The 18555-nt window shown below is 37.8% G+C and overlaps 1 protein-coding gene across 7 annotated transcripts in view; it reads right to left on the reverse strand.

The window, feature by feature from the left end:
• Mtus1 (microtubule associated scaffold protein 1) overlaps positions 1-18555 on the reverse strand; it is a 147560-nt gene that overhangs the window by 34482 nt on the left and 94523 nt on the right. Inside the window, exon 1 of one of the 7 annotated variants that reach the window (XM_026389497.2) lies at positions 13415-13836. The exons of the other annotated variants lie outside the window; for them this stretch is intronic. Coding sequence (XP_026245282.1) covers positions 13415-13535 — 121 coding nt within the window. The 5' untranslated portion in view covers positions 13536-13836. Of the gene's footprint in view, positions 1-13414; positions 13837-18555 lie in introns of those variants that run through there. 7 annotated transcript variants of the gene reach the window in all.

Consider the following 18555-nt stretch of genomic DNA (forward strand, 5'->3'; position numbering starts at 1 on the left):
GCTGGTCTCAAGTTTGCAATCCTCCTGCCTCAGCCTCCCAAGTCCTTGTGAAAAACCAGCCTCTATCTCAGAGCAAAGCCTGTCCAAAGAAGGGACATGGCCTTTGTCCTTGGAAAAACCCACAGAGCACTCCTAGGCACATTCCCACCCTGCTAAGTTGTTTATCTACAAATAACAGGAGAGATCTGCTGCACCAGGTGTCCCTGACTCAGTCAGGTTAGGTGGGGATCCGTAGCAACCCCGTAGCAGCCACCAATCAGCATGAGACAGGGAAATACCTGGGATGCCAGATGACCCTCCCAGTAGTTTATGGTGGTTGATAACATGTTGGGAAACCTTGTAGTTCAGCACACACACCCCTCTTGGCTTAAACCAATCAGTTCAAACGAATACCCCTTTTGTACTGACCAATCACCCCTACCCAACTTGTTTCTGCCAGTGAATGTGCTAATCATGTTTTAGAGTTGTTATTTGATTTTCCTGCGGTGTGTGATGATTTGCTAAAAGAGGCTATGATGTATGTGAAGTCCCTGCCCTCTCCAAAGAATGAATAAAACTGCTGCAAACCTTGGGCTGTGTGCACGGAGGACCGAGCTAGCTCGCAATAAACACCTCTTTGCTGCTTACATCGATCTTGGGTCTCTGGTGGTCTTTGGGGGTCCCGAATTCGAGCATAATAACACTTGGGATTGGTATGTGCCATTGTGCCTCATTACTGATAATAGTTATTAAGTTGCTTATTAATAATACCCACTTTCCTAGCAGATGGAGAATATATCCAACTGATAGTGTCATATTATAGTCCAGAAGAACAAATTAGTCACTTATTATATAAATTAAACATAATCCAAATATTTAACAACCTGTCAAAATATCTAAGAATAGTGTTTCTTTATTTTATGTTACTTCCTAAATGTTCTAAGAAATTGTATTTGCCCGATAATATATAATAATTGTGTTTTACAGTTCAGTATTCTCACTTTCCCTTTCTTTTTTGAAATGGGGGCCTTACTACGTTTTCCAGGCTGGCCTCAAACTACTGGACTCAAGTGATCCTCCTACCTCAGCTTCCTGAGTAGCCAGGACTACAGGTGTGTGCTATGACCCTGGCTTCCCTCTCTTTTTATCCTTCCAGTAACCTAGGTAGGGAAGGGAAGGCTCATGAATATAGAAGAACTTCCCAAGGTGTAGACAGCCTCTGTGGGATTGTTTTAGTCAGAATCCTCCAGGCCTCTTAAGCAAGTCTCAGCTGTTCCCACATGCTTTGGAAAGTGGATTAGGTATAGACATAATATCATATAAACAGAAATTAAAATTTTTGCAATAAACTTAACAAAATATTGTTTTAGTATATTCAGGTTAGATACAAGTTCATTCTCCTGATATCATTGTTCTGCGTCCCACCAATACTCACTCAAAAAAAAAAAAAAAAATTTTTTTTTTTTTTTTTTTTTTGTACCAGGGATTGAACTCAGGGGTACTCGACCACTGAGCCACATTCCCAGCCCTATTTTCTATTTTATTTAGACACAGGGTCTCACCGAGTTGCTCAGCGCCTCACTTTTGCTGAGGCTGCTTTGAACTCGCAATCCTCCTGCCTCAGCCTCCCCAGTCACTGGGATTATAGGCAGGTGCCACCACTCCAGGCTTAAATTCATTTATTTTTGATAATTGCTTTATCATTTCTTGAGTTCTTAATAACATCTGATTCTCTTTCTAGAATTTCTCTCTCAACTATTATTATTTAACACAATATCAGTTTTAAAACTGCCAGATGACAATTATTTACAAAATCTGAAGGAACTTTTTAATATTAACATTTTTTGAGAAAATGCTAAGATTCTTGCTTTTTTGCTTATAAATTTATGACAAAAATATTATAGAATACATATTAAAAATGTTTAACTTTTGAGATCAGGGAACAGGAACCAGAGAGGTAAAAGATGTCCTACAGCTTTTTTTTTTTAAACTTTTAAACCACAGGGTAAATGTATTACCTACTCAAAAGTTAAATATAAAATCAAAATGTAAACATTATTTTTAAAAAATGGTTAAATGAATTTTGAGCACTTTGTATTTAACACTTAGCCATCAAGAAGATATAATCTGTTCAGAATCCTTCTTGGGGAGTAGACAGGATTCTAAATAATATGGGTTTTATTAGGGACTTGGACTAGATTTATAATTAAGGAAGAAAGAACACACTGACATATTATTCTAAGAGAACATGTCTTCGTTTGTCCACAGTGCCCTCTACCTGGAGCTGGAAAAGTATGCTGTGACCTCAATCTTCCGCTCCACAAACTGTGCTCCCTAAGGACAAAACTGTACCACGGGGCAGCTGATGACCCAGTTCGCATATCCTTCCCTCTCCTCACTCCGGGTTCAACTGAAGATCAGAGATGATGCAGAAATCTCCGATGATGCTCAAAGCTCTAAAGACTCATATAAGTAGGATTCTTCAAAATACTGAAAAGCCACGGGTTTCCCTTAAATACTGTGGGATCTGTTATTTACATGAAGTTAAGGATAATATGAGCCAAACTTTGCCCTTCTATGCTTACATGCCCTTACATATTTATTGGGATGTGACTATTTTGATAATGCAGCTATTTTTTTTTAAAAAAAAACATTTTGTTATATATATATATATATATATATATATATATATATATATATAGTAATTATGTTCCAATTTCAAAGAATCAATTTAATAAGAAACCTTAAAATTAAATGTTAACTTCTACATCAATTCAGATTTCTCTCAACAAGACAATCGATTCAACTTTACATGGGATTCATTCTAATGAAAACTGAAACCTCCATCACAAAAACACTTGAATCAAAGTCATTTGCTCAACTGAAACAGCTGAATAATAACAACACTCTTTGCCATCTTTGTTCTTTCTGCTCAGAAACCTTAATTTAACAATTGTAAAACTAACCCAGTGAACTGGTTTATTGTCTTTAAGAAAGTACTTGGGCAAAGAGGAACAGGCCCATTTTTCAGATACTTTTTGAGAGAGTCAGGTGGGTCATAGAGAAGGACACATCCATCCTAAACAAGCCATACTTTTACTGAATCTGCTGGTTTTCCAAGTTATTAAAATCAGGTTGGACTCATGACTACTAAGAGAATTTGCCTTGGGTTCCATGAAACACAACACTAAACGCAGGATTCAATAATGTTAACTAGTTTCTGTACTTACTGAGCCACTCACTCACTCACCAACTATTTACCAAAATGTACCATGATAGCATTGATAAGGTGCTGGTGAACCTGCTCTGGTGCCTCAGGGTCCAGGAGGCAGCATGGTGGTGGTGGGGGGCAATGCTGCGTCTGAAGCAGGTCAATACCTGGGACCCTATTGACACAGATTTTTCCTAGTGTCATCCTCTTCAACTTTCAAACATCAACCTCCTTGTACAAAGGTGACAGGCACTGGGTAATATGTGCTTTCACTACATATTGCATTGAAAACTAGTGTTGTCTAATGAAATGTAGGTCATGAATCTCTACCAGCCTGAACAGACAGCCAATTCACTCCTTTCTGCCTTAATCTGAACCTATGTGTCTAAAAGCCCCAATAGAGATACCCACACACAATTTCTTTCAATCAGTGTTTCCTTAGCATTTGATGATGGGTGTTTATCACAGGATTCTTCATGAGAGCAAAGCATTAAAGTGAGAATTACTGGAAAATATTTTCTAATAAAAGGGAGCATCAAACTATGAAACGGTCACCCAAATATCTACTGCTCTTTCTGTAAGTGTCTATGGGATTTACATGAAGTTAAGGATAATATGAGCCAAACTGGTCCTTGCTCTCTGTTTAGCAGAGACAGAAACATGCCAATAGTGGCAACATGATTTGCTAAATAGGTACTAATCTATATAGTGTGGTGGGAGCACTAGCAGGGAAATGCCTAGATCTGGGGCAGAGTTCCCAGGGGCATAGTCCTTTATGGACACTTGGCAGACAGACAGGCAGGCAGAGGACAATCAGGGTAAGGGCATTCCAGGCAGGTAAAGCCAGCAAACACAAAGGCACAGGGGATGCCCTGGTATCATGACACAGGCAGAAATCCCAAAATTAAAGTAAAATGAAACTGCTGGAAATAAATAGGGAAGACAGCATTTGCACCACGCAAGGTTTTATCTTGTAGGAAACAGAGAATGCTGAGCGGGGTCCTGGAGGCATGGAAAGGAAGATCTGAGGGAGCAAGACCAGAAGCAGAGAGGCTGGGAGGGAGGCCCAGAAGAGAAACTCCAGGGCCCCTGGTACTGAGAGCAGGCAGGAAAAGAGGAATTTGCTCCTGGGGGAGAAGAGGAGGACTGCGTGGCCAGCTGGATCAAGAGGCATCCAGGGTGAGTCACAGGTTTCCAGCTAGGAAATAACATCAGGAGGAGATTAGCAAGAGGAATGAGGGCGAGGGCAGAGAGGGGAAAGAGTTTGGGGTGGGATGTGTTGAAGAAGGTGTTAGGACATTCTCTACGCTCTGCTCTTGAGTCTCTAAAAACAGTCTATTTTAATCTTACCTGCTTTCTAAATTTAATGAGCAGTCATACAATTTTTCCAAGGTGCAATTGGCTCCTTATTTCCCATTGTCTTGTAGATGGCCTCTAACCCACAAATATGAAGACTCACTTTCAGGTTGTAGCAATTTAATAATGAACCCATGGTAACTTGTATAACATTATCAAAAAATTTTTTATTATTATTTGTGTTATAAATATTAGCTTAAATTTATATGAAACTTTCTAGTGTTCTTTTCGTTATTTGTTTGTTCTGAAAAGTTAGTAATCATAATTTAGGAGACACATGTAACATTTTTCTATTCATAGGTAGGTGTGGTATTTGCTTAATACGGACCAATACAGGTTCAGGAAAGTACTAGTGTTTAGAGTTTTAAAATTACCCAACCAAGAAATTCTTTGGAGAAAGGGGACTTTAGGAGTCCTTAGTTGTTTTTTTTTTTTTTTTTCTGTCTTGGAGATTGAATCTAGGGCATGCTAGGCAAGCACCCTATCACTGAGCTACACCCCCAGATCATCATTTACATTTTTACTTTACTATATTGGTAGGATTTATTGCCATGAGCTATATTATAGGTGTTAACAGTTTTGCTTTTTTGTTGTTGTTGTTTTTGTGTTAAAAGCTAAATTAGATTAGAAAATAGAAGGCAAATTCACGTAAAAATTACTGTTTTGGGTTAATTATGCTTGTAAAATTTTTCTTGGAAGAAACCCAAATAGTCCAAAGTTGATCTTAAACATTTTCTATGTAGCTTGGCAGGAAGAAAGCTAGATTCTCATGTTCTTGCGTACCTAAAATAGACTAGCAATATCAAAAGAAGAATACAAATTCATTCCCTTCAGAAGTACTGGAAGAAGGCACTGCCTCCCTCCATCAGATGGCTTTCTAAATAGCTTAAAGTCCATCTTACTGTGTTGACTTTTTGGATTTGTTTCCATCTTAAAAGGTATGTTTAAATGGTATGTTTACCAGTAAGGCAGAAAACAACAAGAAATATGTGCTAGTTAGAATTTTATATATATATATATATATATATATATATATATATATATATATATATATAGATATAGATATATATATATTTTGGTGGCACTGGGGATTGAACCTAGGACCTAGTGCATGTGAGGCAAGCACTCTACCAACTGAGCTATATCCCCAGCCCTAGAATTTTATATTAACATTAAATATTCCAAAGACAAAGTATTTTCATTCCAATAACGTAATAATTTCATTAAGAACGTGAATTTTAATTTAAATCAGGAAACATATAATTGAGTTATGTTTATTCACATTGTATATTAAACTGTATAGGGGGGCTGGGGATGTGGCTCAAGCGGTAGCGCGCTCGCATGGCATGCGTGCGGCCGGGGTTCGATCCTCAGCACCACATACCAACAAAGATGTTGTGTCTGCCGAGAACTAAAAAATAAATATTAAAAAAAAAAAAAAACTGTATAGGTCTTTTCTCAGAAAACAGTGCAAGTTATAGAGAACAATATGTTGTTCAACACACTGCTATTTCATAAGATAGTAGCTACCCATCCTAGCTTTTCCCTTTATTATCATACAAATTGTGGTTTCTCACCCTAAAATATTCAACAGTAGCCTTCTTATACATCTATGTTCTTTGTTTCAATGATCATTTGGGCTCACCAATTTTATTAGATACCTAAAAACATGCTTAGTATTATAAAGCCTGCTTTTGCCAAGCATTTTTCATATTATTTGTTTATTTATTTACTTATTTTGGGGGCCAGGGATTGAACCCAGAGGCACTTAACCACTGAGCCGCATCTCCAACCCTTTTTTCATATCTTAGAGACAGGATCTCAATAAGTTGCTTAGGCCCTTGCTAAATTGCTTAGCCAGCTTTGAATTCGAGATCCTCCTGCCTCAGCCTCCTGAGCCACTGGGATTACAGACATGCGCCACTGTGCCCGGCTAAACCAAGCATGTTTTTTTTTTTTTTAAATTTCAACAACAGGACTAGGGTTGTGGCTCAGCAGTAGAGCACTTGCCTAGCAATGTGTGGGGCCCTGAGTTCGATCCTCAGCACCATGTAATAATAAATAAATAAAATAAAGGTATTGTGTCCAGCTATAACTAGAAAAAAATAAATATTTTAAAAAAAATTCCAACAGCAATAACATGCATCAAAAAAGGATCCTTTTAAATTTAACACACGGATGAATACAGTACCAGAAACAATGTTACCACCAGTAGGAACTGGTCCCAAAGCAAGAAGGGAAGTCTTCAAGACCTTTCTCCTTACAATTACTGCCTCCAGGGCCCTTTTTATTTTATGATTTCAAGTATTGTCTCTCCCGAATTTCACATTTTAGGTGGTGTCACCACAGTGCCAACAAGGCCAGAACCCGTGGGTCAGAACTCCACAGACACATATGGTACCCCCATGTTCCCAGACATGTTGCCATCATGTTTTTTTCTAACAGAACCTCCCCCCCAAAGCAGCATGGTTGAACCAAGACACATGCAGATATATAACCTGAGTGGGTAGGTGGGGGGGGGGGCAAATACTCCAAAATGGGTTAAAAGGGGAAAAAAAAAAAACCCACAACCTCATTAATGTGTATTAAAGACAACAGACTATCTTAGGAACCAAAATTAAAATAGCCAATTAAAACATTCAACATTAGAAATAGCTATCATACAGAAACAATAACAAAAAGAAAACAACATTCTCAAAATACTAACCAGTTAAGAGGGCAGTGCCTAGATCTCAGGTCACTAGTGAGCAATAGGAAAAAGGCAAACCTTGCACCCATGAGAAAGCTCCATTAGTCTTGATCCTCCCCAAAGTTATATAATTGCTCAGTTTATAGGGATCCTAATGTGCTAAAATAACCCACAGTATTGCCTAAGACAAATACAGAAAGATAATACTCAACATTAAATATATGTAAAATCATATCCATTGCTTCAAAATATGTGTTAGAGATAACAAAAAGTATAATACATATTATTCTATATACAGAATGATTCTCTATTAATGAAAACTCAACCTACTGAAATATTTCAATTGTTCTAATTAAGTTAGCATTTCCTATGTATAATTTACCATATTCTTCTATTGTTACCTGATGAAAAACACTGCTATACTCTTGAATCCAAATCCAAACCTTAATTTATGGTTTAATCTCCATTTTTGTGTGCATGTAGATACATTAAAACACAGCTCAGTGCAGTAAAACATTTTTTAGCCATCTAAAACCTGTCAGATTAAGATGTATTGGCTATCTCTCTTTCAACCTTCCCCCTACCCCACTCAGTACTAGGGATTGAACCCATGGGTATTTTACCACCGAGCAACATCCCCAGACCCTTTTAATTTTTTTTTTTTTAAAGGATTCCACCAAGTTGCTTAGGGTATTGCTAAATTGCCGAGACTGGCCTTGAACTTGCAATCCTCCTCCCTTAGCCTCCTGAGTCACTGAGATTATAGGAGTGCATCACCATGCCCAGCTTCAACCTTTAAAAAACTTACCAAAATATTATTTATAATGAAAAGTTATTTAACACTTAACTGCTTTTTAAGTTAGAATGCTGTAACTAGGAAAGGCAGACCCTCACATCATAGCAAAGCTATAGCTACAGGGGCGTCTGTCAATCTATGGCAATGTTTGTAATATAATGCCATTTATAATACCATATCTTACTAAATTGCCCTTACACTTATGTATGTCAAGAGACCAGGAAAACTGTCAAGTCTGCTTCCAAGGAATCCAAAAAGAAGAATCTGGATTCACAGCAAGATAACAAAGAGGGGGTGGAAGGTTACATCTTTTATCTGTTACTCTTGAACTTGGGTTCTACAAATTATTAAATCTTATCTTTTTACAAATTGTAATACAGAGGCTGGAGTTGTAGCTCAGTGGTAGAGCACTTACCTCAAAAGTGTAAGGCACTAGGTTCGATCCTAATACCACATAAAAACAAATAAAAGCACTGAGTCCATAAACAACTAAAAAATTTTTTTAAAAATTGCAATACATACAAAGAAGCTATGTAGCTTCACTGATGTCTTCATTTTGTAGTGAGAGAAACACAGAGTTGAAATTTAGTCACTACCACCTTAATAGTGCATGGACAGAATAACCACCATAAATGCACTATTAATAAAATATCAATTGTATAAGTCACATCTAAAATTGAGAACATTTTTTTCTCAATGTATTGTTTTATAATTAAAAAAACTCACTTAAGTGACCAAAGTCAAATGTTTCAAATTTTCTAATTAGTATTTGTGAAAACAGCAGCTTCAAAATTTACTTGAAATAAGTACAAACAGGTAATTACCAAAAAAATTCATTTTAAACAGACCTGTTGCAAGATTTGACTTGTTAAATAATATTTGCCCCTCATTTTCAAGTGGCTAATAATGGCTTCTGAGAAATAACTTTTACCATCCCTGGGGCAGAAACCATAAAATACCCATCAAGTACTGGAGAGACTAGAAAAGTCAAAACATTCTGTTTCCCAGCCTCCCTTGCAGGTAGACAGCCATGTGACTGGGAGCTAACCACTGAGATGCAAGCTTAAGGGACATGATATCACCCCCATCCCTATATATTTTTCTTCCTGTCCAAAGCAGCTATTGTGAGATCAAGAGGCCACAGTCATGAGGAAAGGACTAAGAGGAAAAAGTAGAGATGTTGATCCTGACATTACTGATCTAGTGAACGTGATTCCTTTTTCTTAGGTGAGACAAATAAGCTATTTCTTGGTTCAGCTGTTTTTTGCACCTAAAAGCAGTCCTACTTCTACTTGACAGTTTAATAGTGAATACCAAATATAAGAATATAATTGGATGAAGTTCATCCTAATTAAACAAATTTATTCACATTCTGCCTGATCCTAATATACAGTCAAAATGCTTCTCTTCAATACTACTTTTAAGTACATGAAAATATTTTGTTCTAATAACACTTCTGCCCTTCAATACACATACACATCCACCACTCCTTTTTGCTTCTGCCATCACTTTTAATCTCACTAGCTCATCAAAAAGAATTTTTTACTTCTTACTGCAGTAAATTGACTTCACTTAAGTCAAAGAACATTAACTCTGAGGTTCCAATGACACTGCTCATAATAATTAATACAAGTATTTCCAGCTTCACAGAAAAAATGAATTCTAAGTGGTGATGACTATTTCTACTTAGAAAATTCTCTTCCCCATACTGATTCATTATAAAGTTGGAACTAATAGGCTGGGTAAAATTCTGAAATATACCGAGCTTAATGCTTGTAGCAAGAGATCATGCCAGCACTCTGACTAGTCAGTGAAATCTCTTCTGCACTTCCCTGCTCCAGATATCTTCATCCATGCCTGACATCACAGGAGACTCCTGAAAAACTCTCTATTTCTCTTCTCACCCCTATTTAACCTGTATCCAACAACACACTTCATCCATGGTGTTGCTCAAAAACAATATACCAAAGGGCCCAGCTCCCATGTTCTGACTGGGTGTCGGTCCCCGCCATGCCCTCTTTCTCATCAGATTTTCTACTCAGGAAATACAAGTCCTTTTTTTTTTTTTTTTTTTTCCTTGAAAGAGGCACCCCCTCCCTCGCCTCCAGGCCATCACAAGCTATTTTCTCCATCTGGAATACTTTTCATTTCTCAGCTAATTCCCGAGGGGGCAACTTAAAAGACATGACTTCTTTATGAAGTCCTTGATGAGGGTAGCTCCACCTACTGAGAGCTGCCTGTGAGCCTGGTCCACACCCTACCACTACACTGCCCCACCTGCCAGGTCTGACGACACCTGTTAAACTATGGGCTGGGTGGAGGCAGGGCCAATGTGGGACCTGGTCTTGTGCCACGCACATAGAACAACGTCTGACAGATATTTATGAGAGACTGATTTTAGTCCTGCAATGTGAAAAGACAGTGTACAAGCTGAGGGAGGACTGGTGGCACAGAACAAAAATAAAACCCTTCAGAGATAGCCCAGACCACATTAGGGCAGATGATAGGAAATTATCAATATTTTTCCCAATTTTTATTAATAAGAGGAGCAATTTCAAATATTTAAATGCCTGAACCAGGGTAGTGCCAGTGGGTAAAAACAAATAAGAGATTTTAGAGGATGAAGTCTTAGATTCTTGTGATCAATTGGCTGTGGATAAATAAAGTTTGATAACCAGAGAGGGGAGAAACAGGGTGCCATGAACTAAATAGATGAATGAAGAATATTAGCTGAGCTTAGGAGGTAATTAGAAAAAACGAATTTTTAGATGCGGTGATATAACCAGGGTTTTAAAATCTATAGGCAGGAAATGCAGAGAATTTGAAGCTAAGGGGACCCTGGAAACATCTTAATTCCAGTCCTTTATTTTGCAGCCTTGTGAGGTTAGGTGATCAAGGCCATTCACTTAGTTACTGGCAGAACCAAAGCTCTGACCCAGGACTCTCGGAATCCAGGTCAACAGCACTGCCACTAAGGCAACCAACACCTCTTCCTTTACTAAGAATACAAACAAGTTACTGCCTTCAGATCATTTAAGAATAAATGCAATGGCTTCAATATACACATATCTGGGAGGATTTCTCCAACCTTAAAATGACATAATATGGATAAGCTCTTAAGACTCTTATTGGGGGTTAAGTAGAAATACATTTTTTTACATAATTTTAAAATGTTTCTTCCACACAACTCTTTCTATATCATTTTTTAAAATGTCCCTACCATTCCCTGGTTCTAATAGAATTGTAACAACATTCAAAATCAGAAAAACCTGAAAGTCGGAAATTCTAAACAGAGTTCCCAGGTTTTTAGACCCATTTCTGCCACTTACTGTGTACCCTTGGGCAAGTTAATTCACTTCTCTGGGCCTTGGACTTCCTGGTGCAAAATAAGGTAGACTAGATCACTGCTATATATGCATTCTAAAAGTCATAACTGCAAGCAAATAAATTTTTAAAGATATTATTACAGAAATTTGGAAAATAAAATATATCTAAAAATCATTATTAACTAAACTTGGGTAACTACAGCCTTGTCTCTTTTGCTCAGGTTTTCTTGGAAAGCTATTTGCTTCACAGAAGTACCACAAATCACCTAAAAATGTCAACTAATAGCTGGTTAAATAAATTATGTTCGGCCAACAATATGGCTATTATAGGACTATCACAAACAATGAGGCACCTGAGCATGTATTAACACGTTTAATGTGTTAACATGAAACTCTGAGATATATTAATATTAAAAAACATCCTATAGGAGGCTGGGGTGTGACTCAGTACTTGCCTAGCCTACCTGAGGCCGGGGGTTTAATCCCCAGCACTGGGAGAGAAGAGGAAAAAAAAAAAAAAGTACAGAAGTTATATACTATGCTTCCAGTTCTGCATAACAAAAAAGATAATATATAAAAACAGGGCTTTTATATCAATATATAGGTTTGCACATGATTAGATTAGATTAGATGATTAGAAAGTGAGAAGAAGAATATCCAAGAAACTATGAGGGGGGATGCTCCGTGGAGAGGGCAAGGAGCCTGGGTTGGACAGAGCTCCACTCAGGAGCCTTCTGGAGACTGTTTCTCTTTTCAACCTGGTATATGGATTACAATACTTTTAAACTTGTTACAATTAAAAGCTATTTGGCACTATTCTAGATAAATTACTACAAATATAGAGCGCCCATTTACTGTTAATTTTCCCCACTTTTAAAAATTCATTTCAATTTTTATTTTTGAGGGGTGCTGGGGATTGATCCCAGGGCCTGAGGCTGAGCTACACTCTCGGCCCCCCACCTTTTCATGTTTAAGGCTGAAGGAGTGAGAGGGGTACTGGGGCTGGGAGAGGAAAGGCCACTGTGTCCCTCGCCGCTCACCTCATTTACCTCCGGCCCTCAGCTCAGACCCACGGGGAAAGACCGCCAAAGGCAAATGACAGGGCAAGGGGAGTTATGAAACCTGAGGAAGAGGTGTTGGAAAAGATGAGAATCATCCCACAGAGAAGGCAGATGCCTCTGGGAAAACAGTCAGCTGAAAACAATCACCAGGGACAGAGCCAAGTGAAAAACAAGAGGACATGTCCTATCAAAGTCAACACCAACCAGCCCAGAACAAGGGGAAGAGCACCTTGGTCTTCACAGCCCAGAGCCACTTAACTGCCCACAGCTGTAATCATCATCTGGCACAAGAGGCAGCAGCACCAGGCAACCAAATCCCCTGCAAGTGAGCCGGCAGGTTCACGTATGCCTAAAATACACACCGAGTTTATTTCCATCTTGGGCACAGAAAAGGAAATATCAGATGAGAACATAAACACCAGGGGCAGTATTCTGTGATTGCAAACCCTTTTTACTTAACAAGATTGGAAAACTAAATTTGGGGTTTGCTTGTTAGCTCCCCACATATATCAGGATATTTCATTTCATAATTGTCTAGAACATAGAAATCTTTCAGGATATTAAAATAGCCTATCAATCTCAATGAGAAATGACAAAAATGAAGAACTACAGAAATCCTCTTATCTCCCTTTTTAATAAAAACAGAAATGGTCTTTTTGATTTACTTGTGTTCCATTTCCAAAATCATCTGAAGTCAGTTGTAATTTAATAGGTACTGGTTTTTACAAATTTGGTTGGTGGCAGAGAAAAGAGCCGGCAGCACCAAGGCAACGATTCTGCATCCCCTAAACACAAACAGAGCACACAGGTCCACTTGCAAACAAAGTGCAACACCAAGAAAAAACTGCTTATTTTCACCAATTCAGCTGACTTCTTTCATTAAAGACAGCTCTATTTCCCTAATTATCTGTCTTCTTAAACATCTCTGATAAACATCTGCAAGTTAATCAAGATGTCCCCCATGCAACACTCAGCAGAGATCTAGGCAAGACTAACCTGTATGGAAAATAACAGTGCTCTTCCTGAACCCTGAAGGGAGTCGCAGATTTCGAAGCAATCCTTTGGCAGTCAGCCGGACGTGGATGGTGGATAAGGAGAATTTGGGTGACAACAACATGTCTTCAGAGCAGGTGGAAGGGTTTCACAGAAGAAGCTGCTTCCGTGGACTATCACATGCTGTCTTTTTAAATTCAGTACTCTTCGGGGCCAAGAGGCACAGCAGAGAAAACATGCCTACATAGCTAATGTCATTCCACCAGAGACTCACAAAAGAAAAAAAAAAAAAACAACAGCGCTATCCAAGGGTTTCTGGCTTCCGTTTTCACTCCCAGATGTTGTCAAAACAATGCTCTTCCTCTGAATAAGATCTCCTCTTAGCAAATTCAGAGGCTAGCAGCCGATAAGTTACATCACACTGTGCCTGGGGTGGCCTGTGGCTCTCATCAGATGGGAAAGGGGAGGAGAAAGTGGGTGGTCTCAGGAGCTTTATGTAACAGCCAATGCTGTCACAGGTCCTGTAACTACTCGGAAGATGGAGGGAAATTAACGACCTCATATACCTCGTGTTTATTTAGAAATTAGGAAAAAAGTAAGATGAATCTGTGTCCTGATTCAACATTTTAAAATTAGGAATATTCACACTAAGAACACTGGGCATTCCCCCCCCCCGCCCCGCCCTGCCCCGCCCCATATTTTTACCTATGAACCTGATGCCTTGGGTAAAGACAAAAGCAAACACCGTCAAGCAGCAAATGTTCTCAATCTTTAATAAAATTTCGATTCTACTAGGCTAATGACAGAATGATGAAAGGTTTAGGTTCAACTTTAATTCTCATGTGCTTAGGACTTAAATAAAAATGAATAAAAGGCTAATGCAATTCCTTTACCAGGTATAACATAATAGTCCAGAGGAGCAGTCAACCAGACATGCAGTGCTAGAGGAAATACACTTATTACATTGGTAAAGTATCAAGGTGGGACTGGGGACGCAGCTCAGTGGCAGAGCACCTGCTTAGCATGTGTGAGCCCCAGGTGGGGAAAACGACATAAGGTGATCTTTTACTGTGATCTTTTAGAGACTAGGAATGTGGTCGGGGAACAGCTTTACTGGTCCCTATTAATTTTATTTCAGCCGAGTGGTTTGTAAAAAGTACATTTAAATATGATAGCAAAAGTCAAAAGAAGTTGAAAGTTAAAGGTAGGATTAAGAAACACATGCAATATGCTCACTTAAAGTTAATTCTGTTAAACCAAGGGTAGCCTGAACTCAATGTTATTTTTTTCTTATATTTTTATTAGCTGTTGATGGACCTTTATTTACTTATTTATATGTGGTGTGAAATCCAAACCTAGTGCCTCACACTTGTTAGGCCAGCTCTCTACCACTGAGCCACTACCCCAGCCCTCAATGTTATTTTTAATTTTAAAAAAAAAAAAAGCAATGTATAAAAACGATGGATGCCTGTTTCCAAGATTTCCTAAAAAATAAAGACTCAAAAAGAAATGGAGAAACTGGTAACCAGAAACAACCCTACTACATGCTGTTAAAATAGAGAGGAAGCAATTATTCTTTTAGAAATTCTACAGAGCATCTAGGGTTTGAAGAGGGAAGAATACAGAACAGGAAAGGAAATAATTAAACACTTCCTCCACCCTGTTCACTCCACACTCCACAGCCTGTCACATCAGAGGTCGTCAACAACAGAGACAGACCCACCGACTTGCCTCAGGTCACTGTGAGACAGAGACAACGTGTTCAGATGCACGCTGCATCTGTGGCAACTGAAGCACAGATAATCAAGGAATGAGGTGAAAAAAAAAATGGACTTTTAGATGTTGTCTTTCTACTTTATCAGTTTATTTTTAAAAATCCAAATACTTTCTCCCAGATTCTGAATATTAAAAACATATCAAGCTGGGCATGGTGGCCCATGCCTGTAATCCCAGAGGCTTGGGAGGCTGAGGCAGGAGGATTGTGAGTTCAAAGCCAGCCTCAGCAACTTAGCGAGCAAGGAACTCAGCAAGGCCCTCTCTGTAAATCAAATATAAAAAAGGGCTAGGGATGTAGCCCAGTGGTTAAGCATCTCTGGGTTTAATCCACAGTCCTAAATAAATAAGTAACATGCCATGATTCTCTCCCTACACCTCCCCAAACTAGGTAAAAGCCAATATACCAACCAGCATCAGAAGTATAAATAGAATAATCAAATTAAATATTGATATTAAAAATAGATATGCCACGGTCTTTATTGTCGGAAATGTTTCTGCATTTTTGGGTGGTGGTGAGGCTTTGTTATTTGCTATTGGTAAATTACAAATCATCCCCGTCTTTAGCTTAGACTTCCCAAAAGAAGAAATCAGCAATTTAGTCACCGATTAGTCATATTCATTAAAATTTTTACTTGAACTGTCCTACATACTTTACCAGTAATGTTATTAATGATCTTTTTGAAACATCAGAGCAAGAAAGTGCAAGAATAGATATAAATAATGCCAGTGAGAAGGAAAATTCAAAAGACATTCTTGTTTGTACAAGAAAGCACGTACACACAAAAGCAGAGAAGCCTACTAAGTAGAGACCAAGAACTGCTCAGGCTGAGTTTCCATCCTTTCCCAAACACAGTCTGCCGCCTGGTGGCCATCCAACACAAGTGAGCCCCAGCAATGGGGCTGCTATGCTCTCCATTAACAGGGGTGCCAGGGATGCCTTCAGACCACCAGGCTCCAGGCACTCTTGCACACACAGGGGTCACTGCTCACTTAAGAAACCGAGATATTTTAAGGTCTCAACTATTTTTAAAATACATACCTGCACTTACATATATACACACATACTATTATTTTAAACATACATATATACATACATATACATATCAACACACACACTTCTGGGGGAGCAAAATTTTTCAAAAATTTGTTCAAAAAAGTTCTTTGACTATTTTAATCAGTCAGCTCCTACCATTTCTACACTGTCTACTACTGTTTCCGAAATTATATTTAAAATGGAAAAATAGCTAAGAAAGTGTCAGGTTTGATTTAGGTGAACATGGTAAGGCTCACCACAGGCAGCAGTGGGGAAAAAAATCAAGAAAATTTGATGGTTGTATGGCAATATGTAAATCAATGGAAGTGTAACTGATGTGATTCTGCAATCTGTATACCGGGTAAAAATGGGAGTTCATAACCCACTTGAATCAAAGTGTGAAATATGATATATCAAGAACTATGTAATGTTTTGAACAACCAACAATTTAAAAAAAGAAAATTTGATGGTTAAGATGGGAACAGTTTGCAGTTATTACAGACTAAGTTTTTATGACTTACATTAAAATATGTGCTAGTATGTTACTATGAATTAGTAAGTAGAAAAGTAACACCAAAATTTCAACATAGAATTTCAACTTTAAACAGATAAAGGATGAGTATTGAAACAAATATATAAAAACATCAGCAATGCTTCAGGAAGTTTTAATTTTTGTTATACATTTCAATATTTTCCTTTTTTTAATACATAGACATTGGATGCAGGAAAAAAATTTTAAACATTAGAACAGTTTTGCAGAAAGTTTCCAAAATAAACAGAGTTTCTACAAATGACATAGATAAAGGAAAACAATTTTAAAAAAAAACTGTATAAAGTCTGCAGTAAAGCTTAAACAACAGAAGAAGATAGCCTGAGTGTTAGGTCAGTACATTGTAATATCACAACGTATGCAAACAACAGAAATCAAAATTGTATTGCATAAACCGTACTGTGGCAATGTGTGTCTGTTTTGTTTTGTTTTAAATCAGCAATTTAGAAAACAATGATCTCATGATTCTAGCATATGTTGCTCAAGGGGTTTAGATGCCAGGAAATGCATTCCAAATAAGACTGGGTTGTTGCTAATGACGGTAAAGAATCAGCTGGCTAGTTCAGACACTGCAGCCTCGCTGTCCAGCCAACCTTCTTAACCTAATAGAACATCAGCCATAACACTCATCTCCTTATATCCCCTAACACATGACACAAGTTGCAACAATCTCTACCATAAAAAGTTCAGTTTTTTATTTCAGTTGTGGAATGCTCAACTCAAGGCCCAATATTTCCATAATGTCCTCTTCCTTAGGAGGAAAATATACTATACTGTAATTGTTTTTACAAATTCACACAAGACAATAAAAAATTTAAACTACCTACCCATAAGATTATCAGATATTCAAGAACAGTGTAATTTCCTTTTCTGTAGTTACCCAAAATAAGAGCTTAATTTAAAAGCAGTATTTTATTTCATGCTTAACATTTGTTAAAAAAAAAAAAAATGATCATGTGAGGGGTTTTATTTTAAACAAATTTAATTTTTAAAAATAAGATTTAACAGCCAGAGATATAGCTCAGTTGGTAGAGTGTTTGCCTTGCATGCACAAGGCCCTGGGTTCGAATTCCCAGCACCAAGAAAAAAAAATTGTATCAGGCCACTCTGTATATCAGACCACTCTGTAACTGCTTAGTAAACTTATTAAACTTAAAGTTTAATATCTGTCTTACCAAAGGATTAAATAACCCCCTACATTGTTAATTCGATAGCTTCAAGAGATTATTAAAGTGTCAATAAACATAATTTAAACAACACCTGTAAAGACATTGAGGTTATTTTCAATTTGCCCCCATTTTAAGCAATTTTGAAGAGCAGTAAGTAAATCAATCCTTTTCCTAGGATCATTTCTGATAATGAAATTGCTAGGTAAAAGGCTTTGGCTATATACCACAACTATTGTAATCTCTACTCTACAGCATGTAGGAACAACTGTTCAGTATTTTCATTCAGTAGGTAAACTTCTTTCATGTTCCTTGGCCCTACATATTTCCTTTCTTTCCACTCATTTTTCCTTTTTGTTTGTGTATTATCCTATTATTATTACTATTATTATTATAGTAAAACATTTAACTTGAGATTGAACCCAAGGGTGCTTAACCACTGAGACAGGGTCTTTCTAAGTTGCTTAGGGTCTTGCTAAGTTGCTGAGGCTGCCTTTGAACTTTAGATCCTCCTGCCTCAGCCTCCTGAGCTACTGGGATTACAGGCAGGCAGGCACCATTGCACCTGGCTCAACAAAATTTTAAGTTTACAATATCATACAATGTTGTCCAGCAGATC

Source organism: Urocitellus parryii, chromosome 14 (genome assembly GCF_045843805.1).
Source record: "Urocitellus parryii isolate mUroPar1 chromosome 14, mUroPar1.hap1, whole genome shotgun sequence".
Lineage (NCBI taxonomy): Eukaryota > Metazoa > Chordata > Mammalia > Rodentia > Sciuridae > Urocitellus > Urocitellus parryii.